This window comes from Pleurotus ostreatus, assembly GCF_014466165.1.
Source record: "Pleurotus ostreatus strain PC9 chromosome Unknown scaffold_3, whole genome shotgun sequence".
In the NCBI taxonomy this organism is placed as follows: Eukaryota; Fungi; Basidiomycota; class Agaricomycetes; order Agaricales; family Pleurotaceae; genus Pleurotus; species Pleurotus ostreatus.
Genome location: NW_023503158.1, coordinates 2,642,454 through 2,660,807, shown reverse-complemented (window position 1 = coordinate 2,660,807; position 18,354 = coordinate 2,642,454). Strand labels below are relative to the sequence as shown.

General features: G+C 50.4%; 7 protein-coding genes and 1 non-coding gene across 8 annotated transcripts; 5 read left to right on the top strand and 3 right to left on the bottom strand.

Moving 5' to 3' along the window:
* Positions 1-106: 106 nt before the first annotated feature.
* On the top strand, positions 107-4,608 carry PC9H_005503 (uncharacterized protein; the record flags this gene model as incomplete). Its single annotated transcript, XM_036775070.1, has 5 exons — positions 107-331; positions 379-3,777; positions 3,830-4,342; positions 4,395-4,483; positions 4,539-4,608. The coding sequence occupies 5 exons, from the start codon at positions 107-109 to the stop codon at positions 4,606-4,608; spliced, it is 4,296 nt and encodes a 1,431-aa protein (XP_036633572.1).
* Positions 4,609-5,030: 422 nt separating this feature from the next.
* Positions 5,031-6,144, bottom strand: PC9H_005502 (uncharacterized protein; the record flags this gene model as incomplete). Its single annotated transcript, XM_036775069.1, has 3 exons — positions 5,031-5,313; positions 5,916-5,952; positions 6,018-6,144. 3 exons carry the CDS (start codon positions 6,142-6,144, stop codon positions 5,031-5,033), a joined length of 447 nt encoding a protein of 148 aa, XP_036633571.1.
* A 1,162-nt stretch (positions 6,145-7,306) lies between these two features.
* Positions 7,307-8,641, top strand: PC9H_005501 (uncharacterized protein; the record flags this gene model as incomplete). Its single annotated transcript, XM_036775068.1, has 7 exons — positions 7,307-7,605; positions 7,664-7,773; positions 7,836-7,924; positions 7,976-8,001; positions 8,056-8,185; positions 8,243-8,371; positions 8,438-8,641. 7 exons carry the CDS (start codon positions 7,307-7,309, stop codon positions 8,639-8,641), a joined length of 987 nt encoding a protein of 328 aa, XP_036633570.1.
* A 396-nt stretch (positions 8,642-9,037) lies between these two features.
* On the bottom strand, positions 9,038-9,934 carry PC9H_005500 (uncharacterized protein; the record flags this gene model as incomplete). The annotated part of the gene is made up of 1 exon (XM_036775067.1): positions 9,038-9,934. One exon carries the CDS (start codon positions 9,932-9,934, stop codon positions 9,038-9,040), a length of 897 nt encoding a protein of 298 aa, XP_036633569.1.
* Positions 9,935-10,287: 353 nt separating this feature from the next.
* On the top strand, positions 10,288-11,982 carry PC9H_005499 (uncharacterized protein; the record flags this gene model as incomplete). The annotated part of the gene is made up of 4 exons (XM_036775066.1): positions 10,288-10,555; positions 10,607-10,898; positions 10,953-11,676; positions 11,734-11,982. The coding sequence occupies 4 exons, from the start codon at positions 10,288-10,290 to the stop codon at positions 11,980-11,982; spliced, it is 1,533 nt and encodes a 510-aa protein (XP_036633568.1).
* A 97-nt stretch (positions 11,983-12,079) lies between these two features.
* On the bottom strand, positions 12,080-13,649 carry PC9H_005498 (uncharacterized protein; the record flags this gene model as incomplete). Its single annotated transcript, XM_036775065.1, has 11 exons — positions 12,080-12,331; positions 12,383-12,415; positions 12,476-12,623; positions 12,683-12,770; positions 12,824-12,904; positions 12,962-13,040; positions 13,099-13,120; positions 13,169-13,391; positions 13,448-13,466; positions 13,536-13,556; positions 13,611-13,649. 11 exons carry the CDS (start codon positions 13,647-13,649, stop codon positions 12,080-12,082), a joined length of 1,005 nt encoding a protein of 334 aa, XP_036633567.1.
* A 1,218-nt stretch (positions 13,650-14,867) lies between these two features.
* SEC63 (secretory subunit) lies at positions 14,868-17,465 on the top strand (the record flags this gene model as incomplete). Its single annotated transcript, XM_036775064.1, has 11 exons — positions 14,868-14,979; positions 15,034-15,139; positions 15,201-15,315; positions 15,371-15,423; positions 15,478-15,564; positions 15,617-15,788; positions 15,845-16,202; positions 16,262-16,606; positions 16,660-16,898; positions 16,957-17,184; positions 17,241-17,465. 11 exons carry the CDS (start codon positions 14,868-14,870, stop codon positions 17,463-17,465), a joined length of 2,040 nt encoding a protein of 679 aa, XP_036633566.1.
* A 91-nt stretch (positions 17,466-17,556) lies between these two features.
* Positions 17,557-17,645, top strand: PC9H_005496. Its single transcript has one exon. It is a non-coding gene; the product is annotated as a tRNA-Leu (tRNA).
* The last annotated feature ends 709 nt before the right edge of the window (positions 17,646-18,354 follow it).

The window sequence follows — 18,354 nt, the reverse complement described above, 5'->3', positions numbered from 1 at the left end:
CAGCTAAGCCTCAAACTTTTTGGATGTCCCCAGGACACTCATTTCTCAGCGACCACCACCACCACTGCTGAAATTCTGATTTTCACCACGGCCGGGCTTTGCGACAATGCTGCCCAAGGTCGCGAACCACATCCTGCACCAGACGACTAGGGCTGCGGCCGTCGTCCAGTCGCATTCGACACACACTATTAGAAATGTCCTGCGCACGGACACCACGACAAACTTGCCCCCCTGGAATGGTTCCAGCTCCAGCTCGAACTGGGGTAACAACGGCACAGGTCCGGGGTCGGCCAAGTACAACGCTGGGAGTCGTTTCCAAAACGGCTACACTGTACGCTCATTTCTCTTATTTCTGTACCTGTTCTAACGTGTTTGTAGGGTGCGGGACGGGCTGTCACTCACGCAAATGCAATCACCTCACAAGACCAGACATTTGGTCGGGACGACGACAGCGAAGAGTTCCAAGTGAAGCGCGTTTCGCTCATACGTCGACCGAAGCCCAAAAGCCCGAGGTTGCGTAGCCATAGCTTGTCCGTAAACGCGCAGGAACGCAATGAACGTGGTGAGAACCTGGGCGTCCTCGAAAGTGTACAGATTCACGCTCGGTCGCGTCATGCGTTTGCGCAGGCTCCCTCGTCGAATGTCGATCACATGCTCCTCGCATCAGGTCCCATCCCCTCGGTCACAACTGCTCCTACGCCCGTCTTGGTTCGTCGCAACTCTACATCGGTCACTCGTGAACAGACTTCGTCTTCGGAGCCACCACTCTCCCCTCCAGCGAACGCCGCTTCTTCATCACCGTCAACCGATCCTGCAGCGCCCCAGAGCGTCGCTCCACCACAGCCTGCTTCATCTGTTACAGACGATGCAACATACATGGCCTTATGCGCTGCTCTCGAGTCTCAGGATCCCGCTCAGGTCGTTACCACAGTTGCCAACTTTGTTGAATCTGACCAAAACCCGTCTGTCGCCCAATTCAACAAGGCCTTGGAAGCTTTGCACGAGACGCGTCGTGCTGGCGAACCTTTGACGCTCATTTTGGACACTTACAATGCCATGCTTGCTCGCTCACTGATACCTAACTTCAGGACGTACTTCATCCTCATGTTAGCATTGACCGACCGTGATCATGAAGTCCACCGCATGACCCATTCCCTCAGTGTTCGTAGCGATAAACGTATGATCTCCGGCACGACGCCCCCAAGCTCTCCTCAGATTGGCATAGATCAAACACGCGTTGAACAGCTCAAGCGGGAAAATAACTTTGGTTCTGCGTTGTCGTTGTTTGAAGCAACAATTGCGATCGACGGGAATAGCAAGCTCCCAGGGATGGCGTACAACCAATTGCTTCGCGCATGTTCCTACCATGCTTCCGTCGACAGCGCCATACACGTATTCGCTCAGCTTGAAGCTCGCAAGGATATTCGACCTTCTGCCCTTACTTATCTCTACATGATGTCGACATACACCAATGCCAATGATGCCAACGGCGCTCGTGCTGTCTTTGACGAATTCCTTTCTGCTGCCAAGGAAGGTCGGGTCGTCTGGAATGTCGCCCCGTGCAAACCCGAGAAGCAGATCTACGATCCATCGAAGCCTTTGCAGCGGTCGACCGCTTCTCGCAATATCCAACTTCAAATCTGGAACAAGATGATCGAAGCGTCCTTCCGTTCGAACCCACCCGTCCCGGTCGATGCAATCAGCCTCTTCGAAACCATGCTCAACTCCCCTGCGCCTCCCTTGTTCGGTCCTTCTGATGTCCCTCCTCCAGCGTCTTCGACCTACACAACCATCATCAACGGATTCGTCAGCACCGGTGATTTGGATAGCGCACTGTCTTGGTTCGACAACCTTCTGAAACAGGCAGACCCACCACGCAATCCCTTCGAGTCCACGAAACGTCCCGTCAGACCTGATGTCGTTGCTTGGATGACCATCCTCGATGCGCTCGCCTTCGCTTCCAACAAGGATTTCAACCGTGTCGACGATCTCAATCGCCTTTTCAGAGCTTTCTGTGCAAACGCCAACCGGGACGGTCTCGAAGTTCGAATAGTCGATCGTCTGATTACCTTCCAGGCCAACATGAACCACATGAGGGATATCCCACGTCGGTCGTTCTCCCCTTCCCAAAGGGACACGCTCAAGGCTCGCTTAGACTTCTTGGTCCAGTACGTCTTATCTGAGAAGTTCAAGCGTCCTCAGGCCCAGAATATGATCCACGAAGTCGTGACTGCGTACCTCCAACTTGGACATCTCCCTTCCGCTATCAACCTTTTGGAACTACAGATTGCGGATGAGATGAATACGCTTGACCAGCAACGCACTGAGGGTATCATTACTCCCGAAGTCGCGGGAAACGCGCAAACCGCTATTCAGAATCTTGCCGTCCAACGTGTGCAAGAAATTTACGACATTCAACGACAGTCCGACCAGGACCTTCCATTCGGCGCTGCTATCCAGCTTGCGAGGATCTGCGACAAGATCGGCGTCCTTCCTAGCTTGAATGCGCAGGCAGCTGAGCTCTTGCATTCTTACGGCGTTGCCAAAAGGGATGGTCAAATTGTAAACGATCTAGCCTCGAGAGACTGGGAATTGTTGGCCTACGCTGCTGCAGAAATGGAGCTACCCCAGCAGGACGGAAGCCTCCCTTCGAAGTCAACCATCAAAGACTACGCATTTGCAGGAGGCGTCGTGGAATTGCTCGAAGACATGGCGAAGAACAACGTCAATCTTCAGCAACTTCAACAGGTGCTCGTGCAGAGGATGGTTCAGGCAATATTCCTCAACAAAGGTGTTGATGTGCTCAAGGCCACCTTCAAGCGTATGGGCCCCGCCTACGAACAGTTCTTGGCTAATCCACAGAGGGAACTCGATGCCTTAGCTGAAGCAGTCGCAACGTCCCCAGTATCGGAAAGTGATAACGGATCAGTCGAGACTGACAGCTCTACCCTCGTCGCGGACCTTCGAATTAATCCCTACACCACCCAATTTATCGACGAGCTCTTGCAGGTCACCAAAGAGAACCGCAAACCGGATCCCCTCACGGCGTACGCTCGCTTTGAGGCTGAACTCCAAAAGGGAATCACTGCAGGCCCTGCTGTACTAGGGCGCTTGATTCAAGGATTGGGTCGTCTCGGTGAAGTCGACAAAGTTCGCGAAGTCTACACGGTGGCGCAGTCCGTTCTCATGTCACTCGAGTATAACAAGAAGTGGCAGTCACAAGCATGGTTCATGATCGAGGACAGTATGATCATTGCTCTCGCCCATGCTGGTGATATCGACTCTGCTCATGTTCATCGTATTCGTATCCTTGACCAAGGCGGCGCACCTACTGCCGATGCTTACGGTGCCTTGATTTTGTATGTTAAGGATACAACCGACGATACGTCGAACGCCATGGCCTTGTTCCAAGAAGCTCAATCGCAGAACGTCGCGCCCAATCTCTACCTTTACAACAACATCATCTCGAAGCTGGCCAAGGCTCGCAAGGCTGACTACGCGTTGGAGTTGTTCCAAGAGATGAAGGCTGCGCACATCCGACCCTCTTCTATCACTTATGGCGCTCTCATTGGTGCTTGTGCGAGAGTTGGCGACGTTCATTCAGCGGAGATCTTATTTGACGAAATGACCAAACAAACCAACTTCAAACCTAGGATCCCCCCCTACAACACGATGATGCAGTTGTACACGACGACGAAGCCAAATCGCGACCGTGCTCTGTTCTACTACAACGCGCTTCTCCGTGCGGGTATCAGGCCAACCGCTCATACTTACAAGGTTTGTCAGCGGTTACTCGTGTGTTTGCCCCACTGACATCGTCGTTCATTAGCTTCTCCTTGATACTTATGGGACCATCGAGCCAGTTGATATCAATGCCATGGAGGACGTGTTTAAGCACCTTGAAGAAGACTCGAATGTTGCCATTCAAGGCGCGCACTGGGCGGCTGTCATCAATGCTTGGGGTTGTGTTGTCAAGGACCTCGATAAAGCTATTGAAACCTTCGATGCCATCGCTACTCACCCTAGCACACTCAAGTCATCTACTCCCCTTCCCGATGCTGTCGTATTTGAAGCTATGATCAACGTCCTGGTTGCTCATCATCGCACCGACCTGATTCCCCATTTCTTGGAGAAACTCAATGCGGCCGGTATACATATGACAGCGTACATTGCCAATTGCCTCATTAAAGGCTACGCGCTGAACGGAGAGCTTGATCACGCGAGGAGCATCTTTGAGTCCCTCCAAGACCCTCCCGAGGGAGTTGCCGCGCCTCATAACCACGCACCACACCAACCTACCCAGTCTACGAAGGTTGAAGTCATGGCGCCTGTCTATCGTGAGGTCAGTACTCAATGATCACACTGTTTGTATATGATTCTAACACTACGTTTAGCCTTCAACGTGGGAAGTCATGGTACGAGCGGAATTAGGTGCCGGTAATCGCGACAACGCTCTATTCCTCCTTGAACGTCTGCAGGCACGGTACGTCCAGCCGTGTACCTTTCATAAGATTATCATACTCACCTTACTTCGTCAGACAATACCCGGACGCAGTCTATAACCGTATTAGCGGCATTATGCTAGACTACACAACGCCATCTCCATGAACAAATTAACAACTTTATAGTTGCGGTCCCACCTTCATTTCATCACGAATATATACCTCGAACGAACTCAAGATGTATATTAACTTTGCTTCATCTGTGTATTTTGTACCATTATTATTTATGTAGATAGAGCCATGGCATGGATACAGTATTTATCCGTCACATAATGGTTAAAAAGTAATATATACTACGCAATAGATGCCACAGTTCACCCTCCAACGAGATTCCGGCTGATGCATAGTTGATGCGCAATAACCGAGTGCGTTCTTGTGAGAGGGCACCGTGGCAAGGCAGGCCCTTTTCCAGATACATGTTACGGTAAAGGGATCAAGAACTAGTCTTAACTAGCGATCGTTCGGCGAAGTCATACTTAAGCCCGACCATACAAGTACATCCATCAGAGTGTAATAATGATACATACATCATGCATAGTCCGTCTCTCCGTCCGCCTTGGAGACTGTTCCATTCCCAAACCACGACCCATCGTCCAGGTCCCAAGGTCTACCTCTCGGGTGACTAGCTTGAGGCTCCGTAGAGATCCCTGTGCTTTCCTCGGCATGCGATGTTTGCGACTGGGCGAAGACCAGTTGCCCTACGGGACCGATTTCCGTCGGTGCGTCGGGTACGTTCCTCGTTCGTTCGGATTCTTGGCGCAAGCGGAGAAGGATGCGCGCTGAGAGGATAGAGTGCAGAGCACGTTGTATCCTAGAAACATGTAATGCAATAGAGAAAATGAGCCAGAATTATGAAGCAGGAGCGGTGAATCTTACGATGTTAACATGTTCGCGTATTCGTTCTATTTGAATACATCATCAGAATGCGGGGCGACAGTGAAAAGATAAGCATACCGGTTCAGTCAAGAGGATGATCACATTGGCAAAGGATACCACTACATGATCCTAAGATGAGGTCTTCAGGAGGATCATAAAGGCGACAAACCAAGTAATGCGGCGAAGTACACGATCCCTGAAGACTGAACCATTCAGTTATGGGAAATAAAGGGTCACGCTCTCGTGGAACACACCGTCCTGAAAGAATGTTGTGACGAAGGAATTACTACCATGGCGGACTGTTGTCATGTTATGAAAATGGTTAGTCTCGGGGGAAAGGCAGAAGGCGGTGAGAGCCAAGGGAGAACTACGGCTTACAGTGCTGAATTGCTTTTATGAGTGTGAGGATGAATATTACTAGGAGCAAGGTAAGTAGAGGCTCAGGCTCTCGGGTAATGAGGTCATGCACCACTTTCGTAGCCCATTAGCACAGTGAAACTAACGAAGACGACATTATTCCCATCGTCGGGGAAACACCCGGGAATGACGGGATTTATATCGTCCATGGCAATGACTGTGGGGAAAGTTCCATGCGTGAGTCGCAAGTTGAAAAGAGTCATTAGCGGTATGAAGACTCACACGACTGAGAGCTGTGGAACTTGAAAAATGCGACCCCGCCTCCCGCAATGGTTGCGACGCTGAGGATGGAGAGGAAGATGCCAAAGTTCCTCGTGCGGCCCCAGAGTGCCCACACGCGTAACGTCATGATTACTGGCAATGCGGGGTAAATGAGGAGGTCTCAGGGCAACTACCCAAATACAAACCTTCCGCGATGACAATACCAATTATGATCATCCCTGCAGTATATTCGTTACAGCTTGCGACTATCGGAAGGCAACGAAGGTTGTACGTACATCCGGTGATTTTGAATAATGTTATACATTCTTGGACAGAAAGTGAATAGCCCACTTGATCTGCAAACTGGGGTCAGTAACTGGCGTGCACTACAGGAGGCTTTCCTTGCTTACGATGCAGTGTGAGGGCAGTATCTACGAACACCGGGTACCGCGTGAGGTAGAAGAGTAATCTCCCGAGAGTCCACGGTGCCCCATATACGTAGCGCACTTCGTCTGCAAAGGTCAAGAGATAGTCGTACACCTGATATATACGCGTGCGTATTAGATAGTCAGCGGTGAGTATCTGAATATAACACTCACGAGAAGGCTGTTGCATGACACTGTCAAGCAATAATAATTACTCAAGGACGAGTGATGAATAGCGGGTCACCTACGATGCAGGTACTAGATGGGTGGTCAGCTTCAAGATTGTTGAAACAAGAATATTGACCTGCCGTTACGATCTGAAATCGTCCTAGAGACTGGATGATCTTCGTGGGATCAGAGAACATTGTACATGGGAAGGATTCACGATGGCACTAATTTATATCGTATCAATACGTCCTCAAAACCAAAGGAGATAGCGCATTGAAGTTCCACCCCTTGGGAAGTAATTGGCACCATTTAGCCTTGGCCCAGCGAGTAATTGAATCATGTCGCCAGGGTCGAACACTCCCGTCCGTGTGCATCACGAAGTGCACTGCGGTGATCTGTTATGCATTTGGGTTTAATCTAGCCACGATGGCCGTCGATTCACCGCATCGGACCAGAGCCTTGCTGTAAATCAGAAATTCTGTCAGACTCTAAGCGAATCAAAACGACTGATGAATCGCTTGCGTTTCAGTGTTGCGCGTGAGGCCGTATGTCTCCTGTAATAGTCGACCAGACCTTGCTTCTTGATTCTGGGCCAACCATGATGGTGGTCAGCAACAAAGTGTCAGCGGCGCTCAATAGACCATCACGTGCAGCATTACATCCTACTACACTCGGGAATCAGCTGCAACCTGACTGGTAACTTCTACGTCTCCTCGAATGGCCTCACCATCTGACGACCTCCCAACCGCGTTCGAGAACGATTATCTGGTCAGGAAGGGTCTTTGCCCTGTAACTCAAATACGGCACCAAGCGGAACCACTCGAAAGCCATTCGCTATACTTTGAGCAACATGGATGGGGCACCGAATATAAAATCATATTCATAATGGGCTTGAACTCGAGCGGATTCGCCTGGGGACCTCAGGTCAAGCACTTTGCTCCTTCGGACTCACATACAATCCTTGTATACGATAACCGCGGCGTCGGAAACTCGGGATACCCACGAGGACCATATACGTGAGTTGCAGTATTGTGCTGACAGCGCTGACCGAGCTGAGGATTTACGTGACCCCAGAACAGCGGGCATGGCAGAGGATGCGATAGTCCTCCTCGACTACATTGGCTGGACCGAGAAGCGTGGCGTTCACGTTGTCGGTGTCAGCTTGGGGGGAATGATCGCACAGGGTGAGTCCACTAATTGACTGCTGAGTCGCGATAGAATTTGTGTTTGAATTGTGATTTCAAAGAATTGGCGTCTCGAATCCCTGAACGTATTGCTTCGCTCTCACTTATCGTCACGACGCCAGGTGGTCATTTCTGGCAAAACCTCCCTCCTGTGAGTATCTTTATCCCTGTGCTGTCTCGTCATATTCCAACATTATCGTAGTGGAAAGGCGTGCGTTCGCTCGCAACGTAAGCTGAATACCTTGATTATCCCCCGTTACACCGTAATGATATACTGTCTAGGCTAATGTTCACCCCCGACATTGCCAAGAAGACACCCATTGTAATGGAAATGCTCTTCACATCCAACTGGTTGAAGGAGAAGGCCAAGGATGACCCACAGGGCCGGACGAATTTCCAGGTCCAGACTGAGGTTCGTACTCACCCCAAAACAATAATCCACATCCTCCCTAAGTTGCTGTACATATAGGAATATATCCGTCGTATGAGCATCACTAAGCCCCAGCAATTCATGGGCCATATTTCGCAGATGTGTGCTGCTGTTATGCACAGAGTCACTCCTGACAGACTACGCGCGATATCACGCTCGATCCCGAAGGTAATGTCTCTATAGTGTTGTGTGCGACTACGACCTTGACTGGAATTGATCATTCCATTGTCCCAGGTCACAATAGTTACAGGCGATGTAGACAATCTGGTGCTTCCATACCACTCCCACGACATCAAGGCGAGCATGCCGGAAGCCGAGTTTGTGCAATGGGAAGATACCGGTCACGGAATTCACGTTCAACGAGCGGATCTGTTGAATGCATTGTTGGAGCGTACTTTCAAGGAAGGGAAGGAGCGCAGCGCAGCGGAGTCTGCCTAAGATTTGCGTTATTATTCTACTTTACTCCAAGTAGGACTTCAGCTCTGTTAACTTATTTCCGTTCGTTTCTCCATATTGTTAGCTCTGAATAGAACCTTGTTGTGCCATTCCTTTCCTTCGCACAAGTGCGCCTATCGCTGGCTAGATGGCACGCACGCACCTACCCTAGCCCGTGGAGCTCAACTGCACAATGTATTCGCCCGCATTTGTGAGGTGCTAACCTATTCCAGATGTACCGTCTCTAGGTACGCCCAGTTACCAGAGTTCGGAGCCAATCAACTTATCAAGCACAGAGGTGATAATGCAAGGGATAGATATGAAGGATACATTGTTTTTGCTTTTACCCTGTTTTTGCGACTTTACAATATTTGCATAGATCGTGTTCCTTTCAGCGCCTCAAACAACATCCCTCGACCATTGGTATCCCCTGCGAAATGGAGCAGGGGTTGACAGCGTGTTCTTATCGAAGTCTCCGTAATCATGGAGAACAATCCCGCGCTTGCCAATGCTGATCGTCATCGGCGTAGTTGGAAAGAACCCACTCCTGGAGGCCGCCCCCGTTTGTTCGAATTCCTCGTACCAGGGGCCTGGGGAGAACATTGGTGATGCACAGTCTGGCGACGCCGGTCCAACCGGGAATCGGAACACTTGGAACTTCTCGAAGGCCTCGTATGACGACGAGGTAGGCAACGGAGAATCGGTGGCTGCCGACTCAGTAGTGGAAGGCGAGGAAGGGCAAGAGATATCCACGAGGACGATGTCTTCCAAGGCGGGTTCGACCTGGCATAAGGAAAGGGCTGCATCGTGGAATTGACCTGGCTCTGGGGACGGTTTCTTCGTTGTCAATGACGAGAAGAAGTAGAGGTCATCTGGATAGATCATCATCAACATAGCTCTCAAGATTAGCGGGGTGAAACTCGCACCATCCTCATCAGAAGAATTCGGCCCAGATCCTTGCTTCAGCAACTTGCTCCATTCGCTCTTCATAGCTTCGATATCATCGTTTCGCGTTCCAAGTTCCTTGACATCGAGCCCTTCGCCAGAATCATCGAAAAAAGCCCGCAGTCCGTTATTCATCCGGGCCTCGACCGATGTAGCTCCATAGGTGTGTGTAGATGCTGTAATGCCTCCAGCCGCCCCGGGGTTTATTTGGTTGACTCTCCCTCCATACTGTGCGACGACAGGAAGCTCTGCCTTAAAGGGCGAGTGAGCGCATCTTCCGGTAAGACAGGCGACCATGCCGAGAATGAAAGCCCAGAGAGCGCCAAGAACCTGAGTGAGGGCAGCGAGCATGCTTCGCAAAATTACTGAAGACGACAGAGTGCCCGAGGTGATGGTATTGGAGAGAGACTGGTTGGTTGAGGCTGACGATCTGCCATCCTATTTGATGACTCCGTTGTCAACCAACGGTCAGTTTTGAAATGGGACCAGGGAGTCATGGAATTGTTCAGCCGGCGTGTTGTCGGAATTCTGCATAATATTGCCAAAAGCTGCGAGTAAATGGTTGGTGGCTTACCGTAGCCGAAGATCTACAACGCCGTAAGTACCAACTTGTGTAACTTGGAAGTAAAGCGAAGACCGCTAGGTTCGGAGTCATTCATGTGACCGTTTCCCCTCTTTTCACTGAACTTCAACTCGTCGCATCAATGCGTATTAAAATTCAAACCAACAATCCTTTACCTCCACTTAAAGCCTGGTATGCAACAAACTCGCTTGAAGGACCCAATCCAACTATTGCCGACTTGAAAAAGCAGATCTGCACGAATGTCGAAGGCATTCGAGCGGCCATGAAAGGCAAAACGGCTCAGTTAGCTCTTACCCTTGATGACTTTGAGCTTTTGGATGCATCGCCTCTGGATGTTCTGCGAGACGGTGACTTGATTGTAATTGGATTCAACTTGGCTGAGGAACAAGGTGCGTTGCATCCGCTCGCTCTTGGCTTCATCTACTGAACGCGTAGTGTAGCTGCTTCGAGCCATCTGGGCAAGCGAAAGCGCTCTTCGTCAGTGAAGACTCCCTTGAAATCTGCGAGCAAGCGGAAACCGCCACCGTCACCCAGCACCAGCTCGAGTTCCTCGGATTCGTCGGATTCCGACTCTGAAAGCACGAAAACTGAATCCGACAGCGACTCCAGCGACTCTGATTCTGATTCGTCCGTTGACGAGCCTCCATCAATCAGGAAAAATGCTAAACCTACACCTCCCCCGCAACCGGCAACCTCTAGGGGACCGCTCACCGCGAAACTGGCGCCCACGAAGTGAGCATAGCTCTAACACTCTCACTGCCTGGTCAGTGGTTCATTACCAGATAGCAACGTCCCGCCGGGACAGGGCCTTCCAAGGACACAGAATCGTAACAAACGACGGAGAGTCAAGCGTCAGGCCGAACGCCAGTCAACATCTGCACCGCCGCCACCACCTGGTGCATCCTCGGTGAATACCTTACCTATACCCACAAAAAGGCCGGTAGCCGATGTAGTCTACGCCCTCAACAATGCGTTTTCCACTAATGACCAGAGTGGAACACTGCAACCAGGGGACCTTGCAGCAATCTCTTCGGATCAGGCAACTGGGCATCAAATAGCCATCACGATGAGCTCTCTCAAAAACAAAAACAAGAAAAAGGGCTTTAAAAACGCGTCGAATCGACCTATTCCTCAGAAAATTGTTTTTAGCGATGTCGCGAATTCGAAGGACGACGTGGAGATGGCAATTGTGGATAATATCTTGCACACGGAAAAGAGACCTTTGCCGAGGGTCATCCCTCCCTCGGAGAAGCAGGCTCGTGGAGAACTACCGCCAAACATGTTCGTAACAAGCGTGGATGTTGAAGCAGAGGAATGGGCGCGAGATGACAAGCCGCGGCCACACCACGAGGAGCTGCAAGAGCTGCCCTACGGTGACCCGGATCCCCCAGCCGCTCAACCTCAACCTCGAGGTCGTTTCGACTGGGCAGCAGCAGAAATCAAGTTAAGTCAGGGGAAGAGTATCACATCACATGAAGATCTGTGTATTGGTATGCACATCGGGAAAACGGTAAGTCGGCCACTCTCCCGACTTCTGCTCGGCGCCTTGACATACTTATCGTAATAGGACCTCGGTATAAATCCTGTGACTTTCACACCCGAATTCCTCTTGACCGTCGCGCGGATAACCGCCACAATACCAAACGTTCTAGCGAAGCTACTTATACGACCGGGGACGGCCGATATATCGTTCTCAAAGGCTGCGAAATTCGCCGTTGACGAAGTTGAAGAAGTCGTCGAAGAAATAGACGAAGAAGGGGAAGAATTGACATTTACTTCGGGAGAGATGTCGGAGTGGAGAATCCTGGATATTTGACGTGTTCCGATCTTCTTGCTAGCTCGAACACCGAACACACATAGTAGATAGCTGTTGGTACACATGGTGATACAATACTACAATACTCAAGGTTGAATCAAACGGAGGACGAAGCGTCGTCCACGCTATCAGGGTGCTTTTGTTCGATCGAACGGCGCCGATCCATGGGAGTTGGGCCTGAGCTGATGACGAAAGTAGAGAGCTCGACGCTGACAGCTGGTGGTATACGCGGAGTGCGTATGTGAGGCCCTGTGCTTCTGCTAACGCCCGAAGTGCCAACGGTCTCGCCATGATCCCCTGCGCTTACGCCCAACCCCACTCTAACGATGATGAGAGTGGAGACGATGCCCTAAAGTATGCTCTAAGTCGTCAGAAAATTAGAAACAAGGGTAAAGCTCACCATAATCTGTGCCAGTGCCACATATAGGATGTACTACGGAGGTTGAAGAAGTCAGACCAGCGTACTTCCAGCGAAGCTGAAGGGCAGGCGTACACTTGCTGGGAAGAAGAAAGGAAAGGTAGTGATTGGCTGCGTTTGGCCGGGGTATGTTTTGGACGGCCCAGCGTCACTTCCTGGTCCATCAATATAAACCACAAGGAAGATAATCAAGGATATCGAGTACATCAACCCCGATTCAACGCTATAACACTCAATCAGTCACCGAGTCCTTAATTGTAGAAATGGAGAGACGAGGGTTACACGACTTGAAAGGCCATATTGTACCGCTCGGCAAATTGCTTTCCTAGGTGTTTCTTAGTCTGATACGAGATCCACATAATTCGCCCGGCTGGAATGACGAGTTAACGGTACATGCAGGCCATGCAAGAGCTGTGATCATACCAGTAAGACTTGTGGCAACGATACTTGTGACGAGCGACAGCGCCACTAGCTGGATCGTAATCCTAAAAGTATATCCCAAAACTGAATGGCGCAGACAAGTCAGCCCCATTCACTCCTCTCGAAGAAGAGTTGGCATGCCTGCGGTTGCGAGAAGCAAAATGCATGGGAGGATGACAATCCTTTTCTTCGAACCCCATACGATATAGCACCGATAGACCTAAAGCCGCCAGGCTACATTTGATCGAAGAAGACGAGCTAGTAGTGGCGACACGCACGATGATTCCATCTGCGACTATACTGTGGGCAACGTCAACCACCAGAATTTATTGCAATCTGAGCACTTACTTGTTCGTGATGTAAATGTGTCCGGCAGCCAAAGCGAAGTGGTCAGGCGCCAGTCCCCTTTCCGGGTTCAGTACTGCGTAGAACGTAGAGAGGAACGTCATGATAATATGCGCCGTCGACAAGGCGAACATGATGAAGGCGGTGACTACGAGGACGATGTTTTGAGATTGCTTCCGGCCCCGGAATATATAGAGGCATATTCCAAAGAGGACGAGAAAGACTCCTACAAAGCTCGGGATTAGTAAAGAGAGAAGAAAACCAAGTTAATGAATGGAGGACCATAAAGAAGCGTGCCGACCTATGGAAGCGTCGGCGGGCCGCCGTTAGTACGGCATACAGAGCGCCATTATTCAGAGGGATAACCTACCCAAAGCGCAACCAGCGACGACTAAGCGAGCACCGGTCAGTCAACCTTGCATTCTCGGAGTAAATCTCAGCATACCTTGCGATAAGTGTCTAGTGTTCTTGGCAGAAACGACATGGCTTACTGGAGCAGAAGGGGAAGCCGCATGTAGATAATCTCTAACGCCAATGCTGAGCAGTACATATTGCATTACACAAATCAGCGGAGCGGGAAGTGGATGTACAGCGAAGACGATAGGCGCGAGCTTATGGTGTCTTCTCTGCCAAGATTCCTTCTGATTCGCATTGGGAACAGCGGCGGGGGAATGGGTCCCGGCAAGATGGACTTCGGAGTTAGGTGCGCGCGCACTTGGGGGCGACTATCAATATGATTCGAACACTTCGCTGCCGTCACTGTAGCTGATGAGAACATCACGCGCCCAACAGGTCCAGTAGGTCGCCAGGGCGCTGACGCCCGTAGATGCATGTTGAGGCAGCCCGTGCATCCTTAGTACTTCATTTAGCGGACCAGGGTTGAACACTTGGGGATCACCGAAGGAGACGGGCGTCACCTCTACCTATGGACGAGCATGATTCTCACCATTTGGCCTCTGCACTCATCCTTGTCAGTTGTACGCCACTGCGGTCGATTGCGGGCGACTTTAGATGGACGGTGACATGAGCAACTCAATCAAGGAAACCCCGATCAACGAGTTGTGAACACGTATGTCTGCTTCATTTCTAGAGACTCGGACCAGTGTGTGGGACGGTCAATCCGGAGTTCCATAACACTGTTTGTCCGTTCCAATATAAGATCCTTGTACACGGTGCTCGTTATAATTGACTCACCCAGCGACATCATCTCTTGCAACCACATGCATCGCGCCGCAAGTATTTCAGTGGAACGTATCAAAATGATTCACAACATTGCGATAGACTTCGAAGGTGGGTTACAAGCTTCAGTCATGGGGGACCATATCACAAGCCAGATGGTGGGTGTTCCTACATCGTCCGACACCCTTGCTTTCATCAAGGCTGCGACCCACAGCGTAAGAGTGATCTTGGGTCTATCACCTCCAAGAAGGGGTGGAGATTTTGGCGTCGGTGTAGAAGCGGTGCCATTGGTTCGGTCGGTGCACGATTTTTGTCTCTTCTGCGATCGAAGTACTGGTGAATATTCCCGAGCAATATGTAGCATATTGTGTTGGAATGAAAGCTTAATTCAATGGGCGATCGTAGCTCCTGTGTGTCACGTGCATGGATACGTTGCAATTCTGTGCCAGCGTCGAAGTTGGCCAACACGCCTTACTTTTAAACCTTCCTCTCCTCCTGGGTCTTCACCCATCCACTTGCCTTCATGGCCAACTACAACTACGATGAAGGGGGCCATATGGCTGCCTACTTTATAATATCGTTCCTTGCTCTAATTCTTGTACCTCTCACCGTTTCCTCGGTCTCCAAATCATCAGGTAACCCAATTGTACTCGTATGGGTGCGAATGCTGGCTCACTGTCTGCGAACAGGGAGGAAAATAACAGGGGGCTGTCGCTGTAAATCATGCTTGGAGCAACGTGCTCGAATATCGAAACGCGAACGGGGTTCATTGCTGAATCCAAAGCTAAGCCGAAAGTACGTCTAGGAATAAAGCCAACACGTATGCTTCTGTCTGACTTGGTACAATAAATAACAGAACTATATTCCTTATCCTTGGATGGTCACTCTTTGCCTACCTGTCATTCAAAGTCGGCAACGCCAAATTGGACAACAAGATATATGACCCTTTCGAAATCTTGGGTATTAAGAGGGTGTGTATCTAGTAGAACGATACCAAGGGTACTTGACTTATGGATTGTCTCGAAGGGAACGACAGAGAAGGAGATCAAGTCACATTTCAAGAAACTATCTCGCAAATTGTCAGTCCCGTCACCGTTCATAGTCTGATACGTGTCTTCTCACTTTCTGTGCAGCCACCCAGACAAGGTCAAGCCATCTGGTAATGACACCATCGAAACCATTGCAAACCACTTCGTCGACCTCACCAAGGCCTATAAATCGTTAGCTACCCACTTCGTGTCCTTGAAGCCCGCCTTATTCTTTGTCGTATAGGTTGACCGACGCGACAATCCGTCAGAACTGGGAACTCTATGGACATCCTGATGGAAGGCAGGAGATGTCTATGGGTATTGCATTGCCAAAGTGGATCGTCGAGGGAAAGAACAACATATACGTCCTTGGTTTCTACGCACTCGCCATTGGCTTGGGTCTCCCATTGCTGGTCGTGAGTACCGTCCCTCCGCAACCTCCCCCTCGTCATGTATTGAACCGTATATACAGGGTCGTTGGTGGTTTGGTAGTCGTCAGCGCACCAAAGACGGTGTCAACGCAAAATCCGCCGCAGCCTTCTTCAAGACACTGAAAGAGGAATCGGCCATGGCAGACGTTGTCGGCTCCCTTGGCAAAGCTTATGAATATGAGAACCCATCCCCCATCACCAGCGCAGCGGAACGAGAGGAATTGAAGGCCCTGGAGAAGGAGATTGCCTTGTTGGCGGACAAGAAATGGACGGACGTCAAGAAACTAATCGAGACGGACGATGGAAAGGGCCCAGCTTTCGAAACCCGGTGGAAAGCCCTCGTTCTGATATATGCTCACTTACTCAGATTACCAGTCAAAGCTCCATCCCTGCAGCAATGTATGTCTTCCAAATCCTCTTTCTGTCTACTCACTAATATGCCATATATATCACACTAGACCAAACCCGTGTCCTTCTACAAACACCTCTCCTCCTAAACGCTCTCCTCCAAATCGCTACCGCACGAAACTGGCTCCGCCCCACCATAGCTGTTATGCGTCTCCACGCTTTCCTCGCCCAAGCTATCTTCCCCGCATTCACCCACAACGACAACATCAAGCGTATAAAATTCACGCAGCTGACAGATATCAAGGAGCCCGAAGCCGTCTCAATATCCCCCGAGGCCACGAAGTTGGAGGAACTGGTTTCCACCCTAGAAAAGAAGGGCGATCCACGAGCGGCTGACGCCAAGAAGGTCATCGAGAAGTGGGGTCGGCTGGAACTTGTCGACGCTGCTTTCCAAGGTACGCCTGCTACCCTTGGATCTAGCTTCATGGTGACCAACCCCCGTTTACAGTCATTGGTGAACGCATCGTCACCCCTGGGTCTATTGTATTTTTGGTCGTCAAACTGAGGGTCTCGCCGCCGGGTTCACAACCATCCGAGGAGAAAGACCTTGGTGTAGATGAGACCAAACGGTTGATCAAGCTCAACGAAGACAAAGACAACGAATTCTTGTTGAGTCGGAACAATGTCGAAGAGCGCCCTGACGAAGATTCCCTCGGCGAATACGCACACACACCTCTCTGGCCTGGCGTGAGTATCATTTCCCTGTATCAAATGTTCGTAGATATCTGATATGCGGTAACCGTAGAATCGCAAGCCTTCATGGTGGGTCGTCATCGCTGATGATAAGACTAGCCGAGTCGTCGTTCCTCCCATGAAAGTCACCGATGTACCCTACTCTCAAGTCGACTCCGACCGCAACTTCCGCTCATACAAAATGCAGTTCCAAGCCCCCCAATCTGTCGGCCTCTTCACATGGAAGCTTTATATCGTCAGCGACACGTTCGTCGACGAAGAAGTAACTAAAAGCATTACCGTAAGCCATCTATCTTCTCATGTCTGACGATAGTTAACAGGTTGTCTGTCTAATAGCTGAAAATCGAGGATGTCTCAGCTCTAAACGCGGATGAAAAGGAGTCAGAGGATGACATCTCCGATCCGGACGAAGACACTCTTGCTGGCCAGATGGCGGCCATGCGCGGGCACAAAGTCAAGAAGAGAGGCGACGAAGAGGAGGATGAGGATGACAGTGATGACGAGAGTGGTACCGATGATGATGAGAAGAATGCTGATAGTAGTGATAGCGATAGTGATTAGTGGCGCTTCCTTGATGAGAGTTCGTATACTATTGTGTTCAGTTGGAGAAGACGACTCGCTCCGTGTAAGCTGTTAGATCCTTCCTCTACATGGCGAGATGGCCGAGCGGTCTAAGGCGCTAGAATCAGGATGTCCTATCTAGTCTCTTCGGGGGCGCGAGTTCGAATCTCGCTCTCGTCATATGTTTTTGTTGAATGGCCGAAAAACACCCATTGATATAGATAGGTAGGTACCATTTTCTCCGTTAATCGTTGCTCTCAGCATGGCTCCAAGCACGTTGCTGCCAGCAGTACATATTGCTGGAAGCAAGTCGTTCCAATACCGGATACTCATACATACAGTTGCATCAGAAATCCACTATACTTATTATACGAAGCCCTCCGTGGTACAAACCTGCCCAGAGTGCTTAAGAACATTCTGGATTGAGCAAGAACCGCGTCAATCGACGAACCCATCACAACGGCTGTGAGGAACACCAAACCACTCAGATGTCTCCGTTTGTGACGGCCGTACCATCACGCACGATTCCGCAAATATGGAATCCCCGAAGGGCATACTCTCGAGAAGCATTGCCTTGCGTTTGACGGCATCTGCTCGAAGTCGAAGCATAATTCGGGCTGAGAGGATGGAGTGAAGGATACGCTGTGGCCTATTCCGAATCAATCCTACTGTGGGGTCTGTTGCGAAATACCTTACATGACCAGTGCCGTGGCAAGCTCACGCTGAAAAGAGTATTTCGAATTTGAGACTCGCAAGAAATCGTTGAAATGCGGACAGTGCGCACCGGTGCTCTTCCCATCATGGAGGCATTCAAGGCAGATGAAACTAGGGTTGTTATGTCTTAGGATGTAGCAAACATTCAAGAGACAGGAGAAGCAGCTTACTCGCC